Below are 19915 nucleotides of genomic sequence, written 5' to 3' on the forward strand. Positions count from 1 at the left end.
TGGTGCTATAAAAAAAAATACTGTTACATAGTAGGTTAGGTTGAAAAATGACATGTCCATCAAGTTAACCACTAGGGATATAAACAAATCCCAGATATAAAACCCTATGAACATAGTTGGTCCAGAGGAAGGCAAAAAAACCCTGGTACAATTTGCTTCAACAGGGGGAAAATAATTCCTTCCTGATTCGAAGAGGCAATCCAATGTTTCCTGGATCAACAGTCTCTGTTATCTTTACTTTAAAGCCTAATACCCAGTTATTATTTACCATGTAATACAAATTTCTTCACATGCATACAGCTCAGTGATACCAAAGGTCATGACGGCAGCAAGCTCCCATTTCTTCTACGTGGTAAAATCAATGTAGAAGCAGGCTGCTGTTACAACAGAAAAGATACAGAAAAGCTACGCTGCAAATATTTTTAATAGATTTTTTTTCCGCACACAAACTGGAAATGTGTATTTTAATTTCTTTATTAACTTTTTTATTAATTTTTTTTACTTCAAACTGCAACAAGTTAAATAAATGTTTATAATATACAAAGAAAATACAAGAGAGCAAAACTGGTTTTATTTTTAAACCCCTTAAGTGCGAGGAACGGCCACCTACCCAGGAGAGTTGGAAGTTACCCTGACCAGAGAAGGGGTCCATTGGCTTTATGCCTCTATATAGATTTCATGGGGATTGATTTCATAATATTTATTTGCATGTCACACAAACATTGCGGCTTGGTCTGCATAGCAGGGGCATCTCAAAATGAAAGGAAAAATTCTTCCAGAGTAAGGAAGACAATATAATAAAGGTGCATGATTATAGTAGGAAAAAAGAAAGTAAACATTGGGGCATTAAATAGTGCAGGCACCATTAAAATAAAAGGTAAAGTATATCAGGAGGAGAAATAAAAAAGAAAAAAAAGCTTTAGGTGTCCATGGACAATCTACGATTCATGTAAGCAGCCTTCGGACAGGTTAGTTTAAAGCTAGCAAAATGAGAGTTGGATGCAGGACACGGGGACAGGGGAATGCCGACGTAGTGTATTATGTTCATACAACAGACGCTACACTTGTACAAATGTCTGAGTGCTGACAAGCGGTGACCCTAAGACATACATTAGAGGTTCTCTTTCTGCCCTCTAAACCATAGGCTGCCAGAGAGAAATGACAGGTTAAGTGTTCTTTTTTTTTTCAGTCAATCATGCCAGGAGAAAAGACCATTTTATCATTAGCAGCGAACAAAAAAAAAAAAAAAAAAGGCATTACACCCACTCTCTCCTTTAAAGCCTCACAGAGGGGGTGTAAGGAACACACAGCGAGAGGAAGAAAGGCCATGTCTTTTCTCAGCACACAAACACAAGAGAGGGAGTGCCACTAGTAACACACTGCAGTGTCCTGACAGTCCAGGGGGCTCTCAGTTCAGATGGAATCCTTTTTCCATGGTAGCAGCAAGTAGACGGTCTCTCATGATCTCCTCTGAAGAGTATTCTGGCAATTTAAGGTAATGCACACATGTATTCACAGAAGGATAGCTAGCGTCAGTAGCATCAACCTGTTGTAACACAAAAAGTTTGTCAGTACCAACCATAGTAGACATTATGTACAAAGCTCTAACTGCTTCTAGAGTACACAAGACATCCCGTCTGAGCCACGGAAAAATTATTTTGTAGCTAAAAAAGTTTCTACTGTTTGCTGTCAGCGGGTACTGGGTTTTAGACAGCACCAAGCAAAAATAAATTAACCCAGTGTCTTCAGCAATTTTTTTTCCTTCAGTGTTCTACATCCGAGTGGGATGTAGGCCTAGTACCTAAATCTAAACTATAAATGCTGATGACGTGCCCACTTACTGTTGTAAATGGTACTGTTCTGGAATAAAACACTAAAGGTAACACTTACTTTTCTTACAACTGTGAGGCGTGGATGCAAATTGGCGAGTCCTCCAGGGGGCAGTGTGGAGCACCCAGTTGTAAACTGCAGGAAAGCCTTCCTCTCATCCGATGACATTCCACAGAGGACCCGCACGAATCGAAGGAAGCCCGGGCTGTAAAACCCAAAAACATCTTTATAAAAATATTCTACATACCTTTTCACAATTTTAACATCTTTTTACAACAACTGGATGATTTAAATATTGGACTCAAATCTGATTTCTGTGAGACAAATACTTTCCTTGCTAGAGTTTAAATGTAAAAAAGTATGTAAAATACTGATCATCATGATTTCAGCACAAGTTCCTCAGATGTTCTGGTCATTTGTAATGCATACTGGTCACTGAAATACTAATTGAACACATTTCCATGTCCTGATAACACATTATATTTCATCCTGTATGAGTGTACAGCTCCGCACCTTTCTCTGGTGTATCCCAATTTGGGCTCTGTGTAGTTGATGATGTCTTCAGCAGACCAGGAAGGTGATTGGTTTCCACACAATATCATCTGCACTTCCTCAGGGCTAAAGGAACCCAGTTTCTCCATAGGGAATACTTTATTAAAGCCACCTAGAAAACCAAGAAAAAGAGACAATTATCTTCATTTCAATGCCATGGCTTTTTTTCTGTAATTTATCTATACATAAAGCAATTTATTCTTCGTACTGCCTTGTTGTGACCCCCTAAGAACATTCACAAAAAGTGTGAAATTTACTATTTAAAAAGTTTAAAAAATCAACGAGTAATATTGTAGTTACTTTTACTGCAGAAGCACCATGTAATACAGACAGTTACATTTTCAGTTTATTAGGTGCCAGCAGCAGTAACCTGTTCTTTCCAGCAATATAATGTCATCATTAACCTTGCTGGCGGTATGAATACTAAGTATTTTTAAATGTAAAAGCGGTATTTAGTATTTCAAATTTGCCGCCTGCCAGCCCAACGGTCCCACCCTTCAGTCACACGCTCGTGAGGGCCGACATCTGCTTCCCCTGGCCTTGCGTCCCCAGCGTTCACAAGCGGGGGACGCAGATGCCCGCCATTTCCAGGTTACGCAGCCAGGGGAAGAAGATGCCAGGCATCGCTGGAAGACGCCGCTGGAACGTGGGAATCAGGTAGGACTTTTAAACTCAATACCAAAAGCGGCTCAGAGTTACTGCTTTTGGTATGGAAAAATCCACGCCATGCCACAGTCGGGAATACCGCCCAGGAGGTTAATGTGTGTTAAATATTTTTGTACAGGAATAGGAAGATGCCTGACACCCCAATTCTCAGGAAACACAATGCACCAGACGTTTGTAAGAGACAACAATACTAAGTGCAGTGTTCTCCCCTGCCCCTTTAGCCCGGCATTTTTCAGTAACCACCTGGTTGTTTTTGGGCGATTACTAAAGAGTTAGATCACAATACACGGGCTGCCACCCACCTACATGTTTCTTCCTATTCTTATCTATTACCATACCCAGGCCCAGAATAGTTACATTAAATGCCCTTGACATAATACTGTTGATGTAATGAATCATTTTAACATGAATCTGCATTTTTTATTTTAAACCACTTTATGAAAAATAATTAGTTTATTGTATGGCGGTCCCCCGGGTAGATCACTGTGACACTTACTTCTAAATGCTTCCATCTGTTTTTGTACACCAGTCAGCATGCAAAAATCAAACATAAGATCTACATATTCTTCTGCGTTGTCTATAGTCACCATCTGCAAGAAAGTAAAATGTTGCACAACAAATCTGTAGTAAAAACTGTAACCTACTGATAAAATGATAAAATATTCAGACACATGACTGCTAATTTATAGTAAAGTTTACTTCATACCCAAGAACGTCATGACAAAGCAGAAATCTAGAGGTGCTTGCAATATACTTTTCAACTTATGAACCACAAAACCCAAGCAAGCACTTCTAGGTAACTACAGTTTAGGTCATAAGTCACTTAGTTTTTAGTAAACTCATCAGCTTTATGTACATGTAATCCTTTCACCATAGGGGTGCAACCTCTCATATTCAAAGCTCAGAGCGGTCCCCCTGCTAACTTGTGTCTGAGATTCTTCCTGCATTGTGGCTCAGGAATGCAACAACTTAGTAACAACTAGTCAAGAAAAAGCATTAGAGCAAGAATGTCCTTATTTCTCTACAGGTTCCTGTTGAACAATCTTAAAACATAAAGCTTTAGTAATACATGTGTCCAGCAGCAGCAAAAAATGGTCACTTCAGAAAGTCATGAGAATGTATCCTCTACATGGTAACCATTGCTTTTTCGAAGGCTTGTTACAAATTGTAGAGAAACTTCTATTATCATATCGATATCAATCACTTTTAAATTCTGAAACAGAAAGGTCATCACTGCATCTAAGAAAGCAGGGAAATTTCCATACCTCATCTTCACCATTGGGTTTCAAATCAACTGCACTGAAGCCGTAAACACGAGAGGAAGGACAGAACTGGAAATTAAGCCTGGGAAAAATTAACACAAGTATATATGAGTATATACCTAATCATTAAAATGAACAGCCCAACTGCTGACTTGTTTCATGACAGGAAATGGTTTTCAATGACAGGAAATAGTTTTCAATAATGTCAAATTTCTGAAATTAGAAGTGTGTGGGGTAAGCTGGCTCTTTTAAAGCAGGAGGTGTAAATCAGTCAGATCTTAAACCATATAGAAGGATGATTTTCCAAGAGAGGTAACCAATAGTTGATTCATTTGTGTAGGGGACAGGGTGTTCAAAGAGGAAAGTGGCAGAAGCATGACCTTGTATGACCTTCAAATCCTATTAAATTCGGTCTCTAATAACATAAAAATTCAGGGATCCCCCTCCATTAAGCCTTGTTTACTGAAAAAAGTGAGAACTGGACAAACACATGGAGGGATCCTACTGGGTAATTTGTCCAATGTTTACTTCAGATGCTAGTTAAGAAAATCATTTCTGTATGTGGCACCAAGATTTGCTTTTCCTGTCCCTTAGCTACAGAAGCACAAGAAATGGAAGAGCTACTGTTACTAAGATAGGAAGTCAGCGATTGCAGTAACTATATTGTATAAAGCTGTATTACTTTTCCACACTACTAAAAATGTGTTTTTGTCTGCCTTAGGGAAAGTTAGTCTTTGAATGGTCGGTGCGCTCTAAATGGATTCCATATGTTTGTGAAGAGCTAGATTTTCTAATGATTTTTTAGATTTCTTGAGGATTTTGGCTATGAAATGTCTATGGATTTATTTCTAGGTTTGCACACCTGAATGAACATTATTTCCATTCCATTTTTCTTACTGGCATTTTCATTTTATGTTATTAAATGGAGCAGGAAAAAAGCTCCTAATCATTGAAGAACAGCATCAAGTCAGGGTGGTGTCATCGCTCCCCAAGAAAAGCAAGGACCCAGTCCAGTCCACACACATCTATACCAGAAATGTGTTTTTGGTCTGGCTGACTTTAATAATTGAAGAAGGATATAACAATCACCTAGGAAGTGCGTGTAAATATCAGAATGGCATGCATGATATCGGTAAATAATTAACAGGAATTCATTACTCGGTATTTTCAATTTAAAATAAAATTCCAGCAAATCTAAGCTGCAAGGTAAGAATGATTTTTTTTCCTGGCAGTAACTTACCCCAGATCTTCAATGCTGACAGGAGGTCCAGACCCTGATGGATTCTTTAACATTAGGTCTTGCAAATGTGTGTTTTTCTCATCCTCAGACAAGCTCCGATTGCTCAGAGTGTGCCTCCTTTTCACTGCCAGCTCCCGAATATCACGGAGGATGCGAGCGCGGTGAGGGTTCACAAATTCAAAGTCCTCCCATGTCAGTATACCCTGGAACCAGGCTGGTGGCTTTGGCTTTGGTGGGTCCAGAATAAACTCTGACTTAGAATCCTCCTCAAAGCTCCCAACAGAGAGAGCATCATGTCCATCCTCGGTGGAGGCTTCTGATTGGCTTTCAGTGCAGTGTTCACTTTCTTCACCCCGAGAGGCATACAAAAGTTTACTCATGTTACTTTTGATATCACCCATGCACATAAGCCTGAAAAAAGGTTTAGAAATGGGCAAGTCTACTAAGCGATTGTCCTGTATGCATTTTGCCAAAAAGACACCAAGAAAATGGCAAAGCCTTGTCACTCGATCCAGTTCCTCACTGTCCTGAGGGTATGGAGCTGGGAAAAGTCCACATGAGCGCTGCACGTAATAGCCAGGAGGCTTCAAACCACCACCTAAGTCAACCTACAAGAAAAGAGAATGTTTTGACTACAGTGCTTTATTCTCTACCAAACATGGCCCACTGCTAAAGTAATGCCAGCCTTTCCTTGAGAGGACAGCCGTGTATGTTACCTGTCGAGATTCATCATCTGGGAAGTCGTCGTCACATAACCAGATTCCCAAGTCTGTCTTCTGGAATTCTGCTGCCACCAGGGCATAAAATTCAAGGGTGGGTCCCAGCCCAGTCCCTTCTTCTCCAAGAAATTCCACCTAAACAATAGCAATCACAGAAAGAGTTAATCCTGGTCCTTCTTTAAAAAAATCTAATGCTGGAAAGTATAGATTGCATAGTACACCCTTGTGTGTTTCTATGCATACTGAAAAAGTAAGATGTCAAACCTTTACGGAATTATGTCATGCAACCAAAGACTAATGTGTGTTAACTAGTTCCCAAGCATGCACCCAAGAACTAAAATTGCTTGTGGGTATTGAGCCATGTTTTTCCAGTCATTGGATCTGAACTTCAGATGTATTGCAATTGGCCTTTTGATATTGGTGACAAACTATAATTATTGAATTACAACTTACTTTCAGGCCTCATAACATGCATCAGTTCAGAGGGGATGCAGATAGCAACACACCTACCTGACAGGGATTGTAAAAGCTTTACAGATTTATTAAAGAAAAAAACATTGCCATTAACTACATTAAGTTAATAAAATTACCTCCAGCACAGACTTGCGATCAGCATGGATCTGCATGACATTCTCCGCCCATTCCATCAGTGAATCACCTCGTGGCACTTTCACTCGTTCATGTTTAAGACGTCCTACTCTGAACTCCCCAGGATCATCACGACGCACTGCGCTGGCTGTCCGACTCCTCTCTACAGTGGCCTCCCGTCTATTCTGCAGCCATACAATAGCTCTGCACAACAACAAAAACACATTGCACTAAATATGTACTTATGTAATAGTGTATAAATAATGTAGAAAACTGCAACAGCAGCAGTACCTTGATGCTCCAAAAGCAGTGCAGGTAAAGTAAAGCTGCCGGGTCTCAAAGGGAATCAGGAAGGGACATTTTCCTGTCAACTGCTCGCACCAGTCTGGTAGAGCTCCACTTGCTAAAGCCAGTGGCTCCTGTATGAAAACAAATCATACCGTGGACTCTTTAATATGGAGACACAAACCTCACCACCACTATAAATGGTTTTTCATTAGTGAACCTTTTTCATCTTTACTACCATACCTCAATCTGCTGCAAAATTTTGGTGGTGATTTTCTTGCTGGTGAATTCCTCTGGTGGAACACTGAACAAAAGCATCTCATCCCCTTCTGCAAGAAAAACAAGACAAATCTTGCTAGACTTACAGGTTACAAATTGGCAAAAAAAAAAAAAAATATTTACTGGCATGGGAAAGGTCTCCACTAACCCCTTTGCTTGATTTTAAATACATAAGACCTACTTTAATGTCAGCACATTAGTTTCAAAGATTGTGTAAATGTTAGGTGATGTATATGTGAGGGCTTTACCAAATTGTTCATTAGCACCACATGCCTATCTTGTAATATCCACAATTGGAGATTTTTGGAAATAAATGGAAGTTGGTTCACTGGTGGAAGTATCGTTTATATTTTAGATTGTAATAAAAGGTTTGCCTTTTTTTACATTATATGTCTAGTTCCCACATTGTTTGTGTGGTCTTCCTTATGTTAATGTTGACAATCTAAAAATCAACACTCTTTGTGTAGGCTGTGAAAACATCAACAGACTTCAAACTTCTTTAGAGAACGAAGTAAACTATTATATAATTGATATATAAATGCACTAACAATGGTATTTTGATAAAATGTTTTCAATGCTACTACAATATAGTAATGTGACATTAAGGTAAATGCAGGATTCCCTAGCACTGCTTTACTAGTCCCGTTAGGCTGTGCTGACCACCCCTAAAAGGCAATTGTACATTCAGATTCAAATATCAATATATAGGACAGTTATGATACAGAATAAGTCATGGTAAACAATCTAATTTACCTTCTTGTGGTGTCCTAGCAGAATATGGATCACTGGCTACAATGTAAAGGATGCGCAGAAGCTGCAGAACATCCTCTACACCGCATGAGTTCTGCCCACTGCCAGCCTTGGCTTGTGGTTGTTCCCTGGCAAAGCTTAAAATGTCAGCATTCTGCAGTGTGGAAAGGGTGGCTGGCATCACTACAGATTTGGTGCCATTTTCACAGAAGTCCTGCAAATAAAGCAGCAATGACCCAAGTCAAATACAATTAATAGCTCCACGACAAAGAACAAAAACACAAACACACAAATACATACATACACACACAATATTTGAATACATGTGAATACAAAAGCTACCTTAGGTTTAACACCATTTATCTCATAAATATCTGTCATTACAGTTTTCAAGACAACAAGCCAAGCGTATACTAGACAACCATGCCACCCCAGCCCCGCATTACTTTGTAGGCAGCGATAAGCTGGGAGCAGTTGCGGTTCTTTCGGATGCTCTTGTTAGTTCCAGTCAGTTTCCAGCGCCGCAAGAAGCTTGGATCTGCGTTCATCTGCAGATAGGTGATCAGATCATTCTTTGGCAAAGCATCTGTACCCAGTGACTGCTCCACATGTTCCACGGACCAGCAGCCCTGAAGAAGGGAATGCGGTATTTAGGGGACAGTTCAGCTCTGGATAGCACCAACAGATCTGCTCTACTACTGGAAACTGAATGGAATTTTCTTGAATGAAGATCCTTAAATCCTATACACCATAAGGAGCCTATGCAACAGACAATGCTTGGTGGCTTACAGAAAACAGCAGCCAGATTTTATTGGTAGCTACAATGGGCCAACACTGTAAACATGTATGCCGAGATACTGAATGCCATTTGGTGAATTTGGTATTTTCAGTGTGCTTGTAGACATTATGTCAATGTTTTCTTTCAACATACAGCTTCTTGTTTAAAATCTCTATTGCAGTTGCACACAGTTTCTGCAACCTGACACAATGACAGCAGAAACAGCCAATATCCATTGTAATGCAAACCTGTAATTTGTGTTTTATACATTCTTCGTACACTGTATTATTTCTCATGCTTGAATAGCTGTAGCACAGAACAGACTTTTACAATTAGTAGAGTCGGATAGGTTTTGTTATACAATGCAAGTCAGAAAAGCCAGTAAGAGCAATACTTACCATTCTACCAGACTCCTTCTGCTTATCTGAATCCTTCATCTCCCTGTACATAATGCTGTAAAAAAAATAAAGTGAGAGAAGTTTAGAAACACCAGGTGTAGCTTAAAAAACAATGGCTTAACTTTACATTAGCAAACTGCAACTAGCTGATCAACCTTTGGATAACATGACAGCAATACAGGAATTAAACATGAGATTCTCATCATAATGAGTAATTTGCTACATATTTCAATATATATATTGCTGCCCAATGCTTCACATTATCATAGTTCAATGTAATGATCATATCAGTTAAATAAGATAAACAAATTGTATTATATAATATAAAAACACGGAATCCAAGCAAAGAACACGGAATCCAATCAAATTGTATTAAATCTATCTTTTACTTTGTGGGGTAAACAATCATTTGATGACCAAGCAAAAGAAAACAAAACCTGTACCAGGCTTCATCTAACACTGCCAACGTGGGTTTGACTGGTTGAGGGCTCTGGCTAAGTAGAAAATTTGCAGGGGCTATCTTCCTAATTCATTTGAAGAGATAAGCAAAATGATGCAGGCTACAGTACATAAAATACAAGCATTGATAGTTTAAAGTTTCCAAAAAGTTTTCTAATAACTGAAGGCAACTGAAGATGTAAATATTTATTTGCTTCCTGAATATTTATACTATACAACCATTTATCGGTCATAAAAGAGGAGAAGCTTTGAAAATTGGGAAAGGCATCCTGTAGTATATTATAAATCATATGTCTGCTTACGTGTAAGTGGGCTCCCATATCCTCCTTAATTTGTCAGACTTGATGGCTCCATTACAGGAAAGATGCAAAAGTTTCTGCACATAATAAAATATGGTGGCTCGGAAGTTACTGAGTGGTAGCTCCACTTCTCTTCCGCTTCCTAGACCAGTTACTTTCAAGGTGAGGGCCAATCTAGGTGCAGGAGCACATTCCACTTCCTCCAGGAGCTCCGAGTGAGGGGTTCCTGCAATAAAAGACAGCCATTAAATAATGCAGATAAATAATAAGCCAATATTTACTTTTGTTGCACATAATAAAAAATTTGGATTCTTCATCTCTGATCATATGAAGAACATTGGTCATGCTTACAGGCTGCCGCCTACCAGCAATATACATACCTGGAGCTGGAATCTCCAAGTCTGTTGTCTGCTGGACATTGGTCCGACCAGGACGAGGATCAAAAGCCGGCACGAGAGCAGAAAACTGTCTTTTTAGAACATAATCATCATCCCAAGTTCTACGTCTTCCACCTTTTGTCTCATATTCCTCTTCCTCCTACATTGCAAAAAGAAAAATTGTTTATATGTTAAGAAAATGCCACTTCATTTAATAATTTTAGATCTATCAGTCCCAACTAAAATTTTATTTTTTGTGTAACCATGTTGTTGACAGACAAATCCTACGTACGTGTGCATTGAATATCAGATCATTTTTTTCTAGATGTTTGTCACTAATCTAAACAAGAAAGTATTCTTCCTGGATGCCTGAAAGAAGGAATGCTGGGGCAGTTCCTGTTGATATATCTATTTAGAAGTTCTCTTGTTATGGCTAGACTTACCACAACAGTTAAAAGGCCAATTTCTTTATTGTGCCCTAAATATTTATAGTAATAATGATTTAATTGGTAATGCTTTAAACACCTTATTATATTACATGAAGTGGGAACTTAAAAGAAAGGTCCTCTTTGAACCGACACACCCAAAAGATAAATATCTGTATATTTGACAGGTTTGGGCATGATGGTTTACTGGAGTATCAAATTGTACCTTAATCCCATCACTTCTATTAGTTGCAACAATTATTCTTGATAATGTGAGCTTACATCTGGTTACAAAAAAAAAAAAAAAAAAAACAATGCATCTTACTGGTCAGCTTTAAAGTTTAGTTTTGCTTTAGGCATATTAAATGGAGTCAAAGTGACCACTGTGCAATCAAAGTAAAACATTGCAGAATATAAACTGCACATTAGAACAGATTTTGCAAGTCTGTGATACACTAACTTTCATTTTAAAAAGAAGCAAATTAAGACACATTAAATGTTTTCTACCAAAGAAGAGCTTTACCACATCTGTCTGATATTTCTAAAAACATATCAGAACAGAAACAAAAAAAAATACTGTTACATAGTAGGTTAGGTTGAAAAATGACATGTCCATCAAGTTAACCACTAGGGATATAAACAAATCCCAGATATAAAACCCTATGAACATAGTTGGTCCAGAGGAAGGCAAAAAAACCCTGGTACAATTTGCTTCAACAGGGGGAAAATAATTCCTTCCTGATTCGAAGAGGCAATCCAATGTTTCCTGGATCAACAGTCTCTGTTATCTTTACTTTAAAGCCTAATACCCAGTTATTATTTACCATGTAATACAAATTTCTTCACATGCATACAGCTCAGTGATACCAAAGGTCATGACGGCAGCAAGCTCCCATTTCTTCTACGTGGTAAAATCAATGTAGAAGCAGGCTGCTGTTACAACAGAAAAGATACAGAAAAGCTACGCTGCAAATATTTTTAATAGATTTTTTTTCCGCACACAAACTGGAAATGTGTATTTTAATTTCTTTATTAACTTTTTTATTCATTTTTTTTACTTCAAACTGCAACAAGTTAAATAAATGTTTATAATATACAAAGAAAATACAAGAGAGCAAAACTGGTTTTATTTTTAAACCCCTTAAGTGCGAGGAACGGCCACCTACCCAGGAGAGTTGGAAGTTACCCTGACCAGAGAAGGGGTCCATTGGCTTTATGCCTCTATATAGATTTCATGGGGATTGATTTCATAATATTTATTTGCATGTCACACAAACATTGCGGCTTGGTCTGCATAGCAGGGGCATCTCAAAATGAAAGGAAAAATTCTTCCAGAGTAAGGAAGACAATATAATAAAGGTGCATGATTATAGTAGGAAAAAAGAAAGTAAACATTGGGGCATTAAATAGTGCAGGCACCATTAAAATAAAAGGTAAAGTATATCAGGAGGAGAAATAAAAAAGAAAAAAAAAGCTTTAGGTGTCCATGGACAATCTACGATTCATGTAAGCAGCCTTCGGACAGGTTAGTTTAAAGCTAGCAAAATGAGAGTTGGATGCAGGACACGGGGACAGGGGAATGCCGACGTAGTGTATTATGTTCATACAACAGACGCTACACTTGTACAAATGTCTGAGTGCTGACAAGCGGTGACCCTAAGACATACATTAGAGGTTCTCTTTCTGCCCTCTAAACCATAGGCTGCCAGAGAGAAATGACAGGTTAAGTGTTCTTTTTTTTTTCAGTCAATCATGCCAGGAGAAAAGACCATTTTATCATTAGCAGCGAACAAAAAAAAAAAAAAAAAAGGCATTACACCCACTCTCTCCTTTAAAGCCTCACAGAGGGGGTGTAAGGAACACACAGCGAGAGGAAGAAAGGCCATGTCTTTTCTCAGCACACAAACACAAGAGAGGGAGTGCCACTAGTAACACACTGCAGTGTCCTGACAGTCCAGGGGGCTCTCAGTTCAGATGGAATCCTTTTTCCATGGTAGCAGCAAGTAGACGGTCTCTCATGATCTCCTCTGAAGAGTATTCTGGCAATTTAAGGTAATGCACACATGTATTCACAGAAGGATAGCTAGCGTCAGTAGCATCAACCTGTTGTAACACAAAAAGTTTGTCAGTACCAACCATAGTAGACATTATGTACAAAGCTCTAACTGCTTCTAGAGTACACAAGACATCCCGTCTGAGCCACGGAAAAATTATTTTGTAGCTAAAAAAGTTTCTACTGTTTGCTGTCAGCGGGTACTGGGTTTTAGACAGCACCAAGCAAAAATAAATTAACCCAGTGTCTTCAGCAATTTTTTTTCCTTCAGTGTTCTACATCCGAGTGGGATGTAGGCCTAGTACCTAAATCTAAACTGTAAATGCTGATGACGTGCCCACTTACTGTTGTAAATGGTACTGTTCTGGAATAAAACACTAAAGGTAACACTTACTTTTCTTACAACTGTGAGGCGTGGATGCAAATTGGCGAGTCCTCCAGGGGGCAGTGTGGAGCACCCAGTTGTAAACTGCAGGAAAGCCTTCCTCTCATCCGATGACATTCCACAGAGGACCCGCACGAATCGAAGGAAGCCCGGGCTGTAAAACCCAAAAACATCTTTATAAAAATATTCTACATACCTTTTCACAATTTTAACATCTTTTTACAACAACTGGATGATTTAAATATTGGACTCAAATCTGATTTCTGTGAGACAAATACTTTCCTTGCTAGAGTTTAAATGTAAAAAAGTATGTAAAATACTGATCATCATGATTTCAGCACAAGTTCCTCAGATGTTCTGGTCATTTGTAATGCATACTGGTCACTGAAATACTAATTGAACACATTTCCATGTCCTGATAACACATTATATTTCATCCTGTATGAGTGTACAGCTCCGCACCTTTCTCTGGTGTATCCCAATTTGGGCTCTGTGTAGTTGATGATGTCTTCAGCAGACCAGGAAGGTGATTGGTTTCCACACAATATCATCTGCACTTCCTCAGGGCTAAAGGAACCCAGTTTCTCCATAGGGAATACTTTATTAAAGCCACCTAGAAAACCAAGAAAAAGAGACAATTATCTTCATTTCAATGCCATGGCTTTTTTTCTGTAATTTATCTATACATAAAGCAATTTATTCTTCGTACTGCCTTGTTGTGACCCCCTAAGAACATTCACAAAAAGTGTGAAATTTACTATTTAAAAAGTTTAAAAAATCAACGAGTAATATTGTAGTTACTTTTACTGCAGAAGCACCATGTAATACAGACAGTTACATTTTCAGTTTATTAGGTGCCAGCAGCAGTAACCTGTTCTTTCCAGCAATATAATGTCATCATTAACCTTGCTGGCGGTATGAATACTAAGTATTTTTAAATGTAAAAGCGGTATTTAGTATTTCAAATTTGCCGCCTGCCAGCCCAACGGTCCCACCCTTCAGTCACACGCTCGTGAGGGCCGACATCTGCTTCCCCTGGCCTTGCGTCCCCAGCGTTCACAAGCGGGGGACGCAGATGCCCGCCATTTCCAGGTTACGCAGCCAGGGGAAGAAGATGCCAGGCATCGCTGGAAGACGCCGCTGGAACGTGGGAATCAGGTAGGACTTTTAAACTCAATACCAAAAGCGGCTCAGAGTTACTGCTTTTGGTATGGAAAAATCCACGCCATGCCACAGTCGGGAATACCGCCCAGGAGGTTAATGTGTGTTAAATATTTTTGTACAGGAATAGGAAGATGCCTGACACCCCAATTCTCAGGAAACACAATGCACCAGACGTTTGTTTGTAAGAGACAACAATACAAAGTGCAGTGTTCTCCCCTGCCCCTTTAGCCCGGCATTTTTCAGTAACCACCTGGTTGTTTTTGGGCGATTACTAAAGAGTTAGATCACAATACACGGGCTGCCACCCACCTACATGTTTCTTCCTATTCTTATCTATTACCATACCCAGGCCCAGAATAGTTACATTAAATGCCCTTGACATAATACTGTTGATGTAATGAATCATTTTAACATGAATCTGCATTTTTTATTTTAAACCACTTTATGAAAAATAATTAGTTTATTGTATGGCGGTCCCCCGGGTAGATCACTGTGACACTTACTTCTAAATGCTTCCATCTGTTTTTGTACACCAGTCAGCATGCAAAAATCAAACATAAGATCTACATATTCTTCTGCGTTGTCTATAGTCACCATCTGCAAGAAAGTAAAATGTTGCACAACAAATCTGTAGTAAAAACTGTAACCTACTGATAAAATGATAAAATATTCAGACACATGACTGCTAATTTATAGTAAAGTTTACTTCATACCCAAGAACGTCATGACAAAGCAGAAATCTAGAGGTGCTTGCAATATACTTTTCAACTTATGAACCACAAAACCCAAGCAAGCACTTCTAGGTAACTACAGTTTAGGTCATAAGTCACTTAGTTTTTAGTAAACTCATCAGCTTTATGTACATGTAATCCTTTCACCATAGGGGTGCAACCTCTCATATTCAAAGCTCAGAGCGGTCCCCCTGCTAACTTGTGTCTGAGATTCTTCCTGCATTGTGGCTCAGGAATGCAACAACTTAGTAACAACTAGTCAAGAAAAAGCATTAGAGCAAGAATGTCCTTATTTCTCTACAGGTTCCTGTTGAACAATCTTAAAACATAAAGCTTTAGTAATACATGTGTCCAGCAGCAGCAAAAAATGGTCACTTCAGAAAGTCATGAGAATGTATCCTCTACATGGTAACCATTGCTTTTTCGAAGGCTTGTTACAAATTGTAGAGAAACTTCTATTATCATATCGATATCAATCACTTTTAAATTCTGAAACAGAAAGGTCATCACTGCATCTAAGAAAGCAGGGAAATTTCCATACCTCATCTTCACCATTGGGTTTCAAATCAACTGCACTGAAGCCGTAAACACGAGAGGAAGGACAGAACTGGAAATTAAGCCTGGGAAAAATTAACACAAGTATATATGAGTATATACCTAATCATTAAAATGAACAGCCCAACTGCTGACTTGTTTCATGACAGGAAATGGTTTTCAATGACAGGAAATAGTTTTCAATAATGTCAAATTTCTGAAATTAGAAGTGTGTGGGGTAAGCTGGCTCTTTTAAAGCAGGAGGTGTAAATCAGTCAGATCTTAAACCATATAGAAGGATGATTTTCCAAGAGAGGTAACCAATAGTTGATTCATTTGTGTAGGGGACAGGGTGTTCAAAGAGGAAAGTGGCAGAAGCATGACCTTGTATGACCTTCAAATCCTATTAAATTCGGTCTCTAATAACATAAAAATTCAGGGATCCCCCTCCATTAAGCCTTGTTTACTGAAAAAAGTGAGAACTGGACAAACACATGGAGGGATCCTACTGGGTAATTTGTCCAATGTTTACTTCAGATGCTAGTTAAGAAAATCATTTCTGTATGTGGCACCAAGATTTGCTTTTCCTGTCCCTTAGCTACAGAAGCACAAGAAATGGAAGAGCTACTGTTACTAAGATAGGAAGTCAGCGATTGCAGTAACTATATTGTATAAAGCTGTATTACTTTTCCACACTACTAAAAATGTGTTTTTGTCTGCCTTAGGGAAAGTTAGTCTTTGAATGGTCGGTGCGCTCTAAATGGATTCCATATGTTTGTGAAGAGCTAGATTTTCTAATGATTTTTTAGATTTCTTGAGGATTTTGGCTATGAAATGTCTATGGATTTATTTCTAGGTTTGCACACCTGAATGAACATTATTTCCATTCCATTTTTCTTACTGGCATTTTCATTTTATGTTATTAAATGGAGCAGGAAAAAAGCTCCTAATCATTGAAGGACAGCATCAAGTCAGGGTGGTGTCATCGCTCCCCAAGAAAAGCAAGGACCCAGTCCAGTCCACACACATCTATACCAGAAATGTGTTTTTGGTCTGGCTGACTTTAATAATTGAAGAAGGATATAACAATCACCTAGGAAGTGCGTGTAAATATCAGAATGGCATGCATGATATCGGTAAATAATTAACAGGAATTCATTACTCGGTATTTTCAATTTAAAATAAAATTCCAGCAAATCTAAGCTGCAAGGTAAGAATGATTTTTTTTCCTGGCAGTAACTTACCCCAGATCTTCAATGCTGACAGGAGGTCCAGACCCTGATGGATTCTTTAACATTAGGTCTTGCAAATGTGTGTTTTTCTCATCCTCAGACAAGCTCCGATTGCTCAGAGTGTGCCTCCTTTTCACTGCCAGCTCCCGAATATCACGGAGGATGCGAGCGCGGTGAGGGTTCACAAATTCAAAGTCCTCCCATGTCAGTATACCCTGGAACCAGGCTGGTGGCTTTGGCTTTGGTGGGTCCAGAATAAACTCTGACTTAGAATCCTCCTCAAAGCTCCCAACAGAGAGAGCATCATGTCCATCCTCGGTGGAGGCTTCTGATTGGCTTTCAGTGCAGTGTTCACTTTCTTCACCCCGAGAGGCATACAAAAGTTTACTCATGTTACTTTTGATATCACCCATGCACATAAGCCTGAAAAAAGGTTTAGAAATGGGCAAGTCTACTAAGCGATTGTCCTGTATGCATTTTGCCAAAAAGACACCAAGAAAATGGCAAAGCCTTGTCACTCGATCCAGTTCCTCACTGTCCTGAGGGTATGGAGCTGGGAAAAGTCCACATGAGCGCTGCACGTAATAGCCAGGAGGCTTCAAACCACCACCTAAGTCAACCTACAAGAAAAGAGAATGTTTTGACTACAGTGCTTTATTCTCTACCAAACATGGCCCACTGCTAAAGTAATGCCAGCCTTTCCTTGAGAGGACAGCCGTGTATGTTACCTGTCGAGATTCATCATCTGGGAAGTCGTCGTCACATAACCAGATTCCCAAGTCTGTCTTCTGGAATTCTGCTGCCACCAGGGCATAAAATTCAAGGGTGGGTCCCAGCCCAGTCCCTTCTTCTCCAAGAAATTCCACCTAAACAATAGCAATCACAGAAAGAGTTAATCCTGGTCCTTCTTTAAAAAAATCTAATGCTGGAAAGTATAGATTGCATAGTACACCCTTGTGTGTTTCTATGCATACTGAAAAAGTAAGATGTCAAACCTTTACGGAATTATGTCATGCAACCAAAGACTAATGTGTGTTAACTAGTTCCCAAGCATGCACCCAAGAACTAAAATTGCTTGTGGGTATTGAGCCATGTTTTTCCAGTCATTGGATCTGAACTTCAGATGTATTGCAATTGGCCTTTTGATATTGGTGACAAACTATAATTATTGAATTACAACTTACTTTCAGGCCTCATAACATGCATCAGTTCAGAGGGGATGCAGATAGCAACACACCTACCTGACAGGGATTGTAAAAGCTTTACAGATTTATTAAAGAAAAAAACATTGCCATTAACTACATTAAGTTAATAAAATTACCTCCAGCACAGACTTGCGATCAGCATGGATCTGCATGACATTCTCCGCCCATTCCATCAGTGAATCACCTCGTGGCACTTTCACTCGTTCATGTTTAAGACGTCCTACTCTGAACTCCCCAGGATCATCACGACGCACTGCGCTGGCTGTCCGACTCCTCTCTACAGTGGCCTCCCGTCTATTCTGCAGCCATACAATAGCTCTGCACAACAACAAAAACACATTGCACTAAATATGTACTTATGTAATAGTGTATAAATAATGTAGAAAACTGCAACAGCAGCAGTACCTTGATGCTCCAAAAGCAGTGCAGGTAAAGTAAAGCTGCCGGGTCTCAAAGGGAATCAGGAAGGGACATTTTCCTGTCAACTGCTCGCACCAGTCTGGTAGAGCTCCACTTGCTAAAGCCAGTGGCTCCTGTATGAAAACAAATCATACCGTGGACTCTTTAATATGGAGACACAAACCTCACCACCACTATAAATGTTTTTTCATTAGTGAACCTTTTTCATCTTTACTACCATACCTCAATCTGCTGCAAAATTTTGGTGGTGATTTTCTTGCTGGTGAATTCCTCTGGTGGAACACTGAACAAAAGCATCTCATCCCCTTCTGCAAGAAAAACAAGACAAATCTTGCTAGACTTACAGGTTACAAATTGGCAAAAAAAAAAAAAAATATTTACTGGCATGGGAAAGGTCTCCACTAACCCCTTTGCTTGATTTTAAATACATAAGACCTACTTTAATGTCAGCACATTAGTTTCAAAGATTGTGTAAATGTTAGGTGATGTATATGTGAGGGCTTTACCAAATTGTTCATTAGCACCACATGCCTATCTTGTAATATCCACAATTGGAGATTTTTGGAAATAAATGGAAGTTGGTTCACTGGTGGAAGTATCGTTTATATTTTAGATTGTAATAAAAGGTTTGCCTTTTTTTACATTATATGTCTAGTTCCCACATTGTTTGTGTGGTCTTCCTTATGTTAATGTTGACAATCTAAAAATCAACACTCTTTGTGTAGGCTGTGAAAACATCAACAGACTTCAAACTTCTTTAGAGAACGAAGTAAACTATTATATAATTGATATATAAATGCATTAACAATGGTATTTTGATAAAATGTTTTCAATGCTACTACAATATAGTAATGTGACATTAAGGTAAATGCAGGATTCCCTAGCACTGCTTTACTAGTCCCGTTAGGCTGTGCTGACCACCCCTAAAAGGCAATTGTACATTCAGATTCAAATATCAATATATAGGACAGTTATGATACAGAATAAGTCATGGTAAACAATCTAATTTACCTTCTTGTGGTGTCCTAGCAGAATATGGATCACTGGCTACAATGTAAAGGATGCGCAGAAGCTGCAGAACATCCTCTACACCGCATGAGTTCTGCCCACTGCCAGCCTTGGCTTGTGGTTGTTCCCTGGCAAAGCTTAAAATGTCAGCATTCTGCAGTGTGGAAAGGGTGGCTGGCATCACTACAGATTTGGTGCCATTTTCACAGAAGTCCTGCAAATAAAGCAGCAATGACCCAAGTCAAATACAATTAATAGCTCCACGACAAAGAACAA

The 19915-nt window shown here is 39.1% G+C and overlaps 2 protein-coding genes across 2 annotated transcripts; both read right to left on the reverse strand.

The window, feature by feature from the left end:
- Window positions 1–458: 458 nt before the first annotated feature.
- Window positions 459–12115, reverse strand: LOC140344947 (E3 ubiquitin-protein ligase HECTD1-like). Its single transcript, XM_072432135.1, has 16 exons — window positions 12074–12115; window positions 10486–10642; window positions 10109–10331; window positions 9348–9402; window positions 8618–8800; window positions 8175–8385; window positions 7386–7471; window positions 7149–7276; window positions 6860–7061; window positions 6267–6404; window positions 5551–6158; window positions 4314–4392; window positions 3545–3638; window positions 2344–2494; window positions 1891–2035; window positions 459–1546 (listed from the first exon to the last, which is right to left on the reverse strand). Exons 1-16 carry the CDS (start codon window positions 12113–12115, stop codon window positions 1409–1411), a joined length of 2640 nt encoding a protein of 879 aa, XP_072288236.1. The 3' UTR covers window positions 459–1408.
- On the reverse strand, window positions 11870–19868 carry LOC140344946 (E3 ubiquitin-protein ligase HECTD1-like). The gene is made up of 11 exons (XM_072432134.1): window positions 19643–19868; window positions 18854–18939; window positions 18617–18744; window positions 18328–18529; window positions 17735–17872; window positions 17019–17626; window positions 15782–15860; window positions 15013–15106; window positions 13808–13958; window positions 13355–13499; window positions 11870–13010 (listed from the first exon to the last, which is right to left on the reverse strand). The coding sequence occupies exons 1-11, from the start codon at window positions 19818–19820 to the stop codon at window positions 12873–12875; spliced, it is 1947 nt and encodes a 648-aa protein (XP_072288235.1). The 5' UTR covers window positions 19821–19868; the 3' UTR covers window positions 11870–12872.
- Window positions 19869–19915: the final 47 nt, after the last annotated feature.

Source organism: Pyxicephalus adspersus, unplaced genomic scaffold, assembly GCF_032062135.1.
Source record: "Pyxicephalus adspersus unplaced genomic scaffold, UCB_Pads_2.0 Sca235, whole genome shotgun sequence".
In the NCBI taxonomy this organism is placed as follows: domain Eukaryota; kingdom Metazoa; phylum Chordata; class Amphibia; order Anura; family Pyxicephalidae; genus Pyxicephalus; species Pyxicephalus adspersus.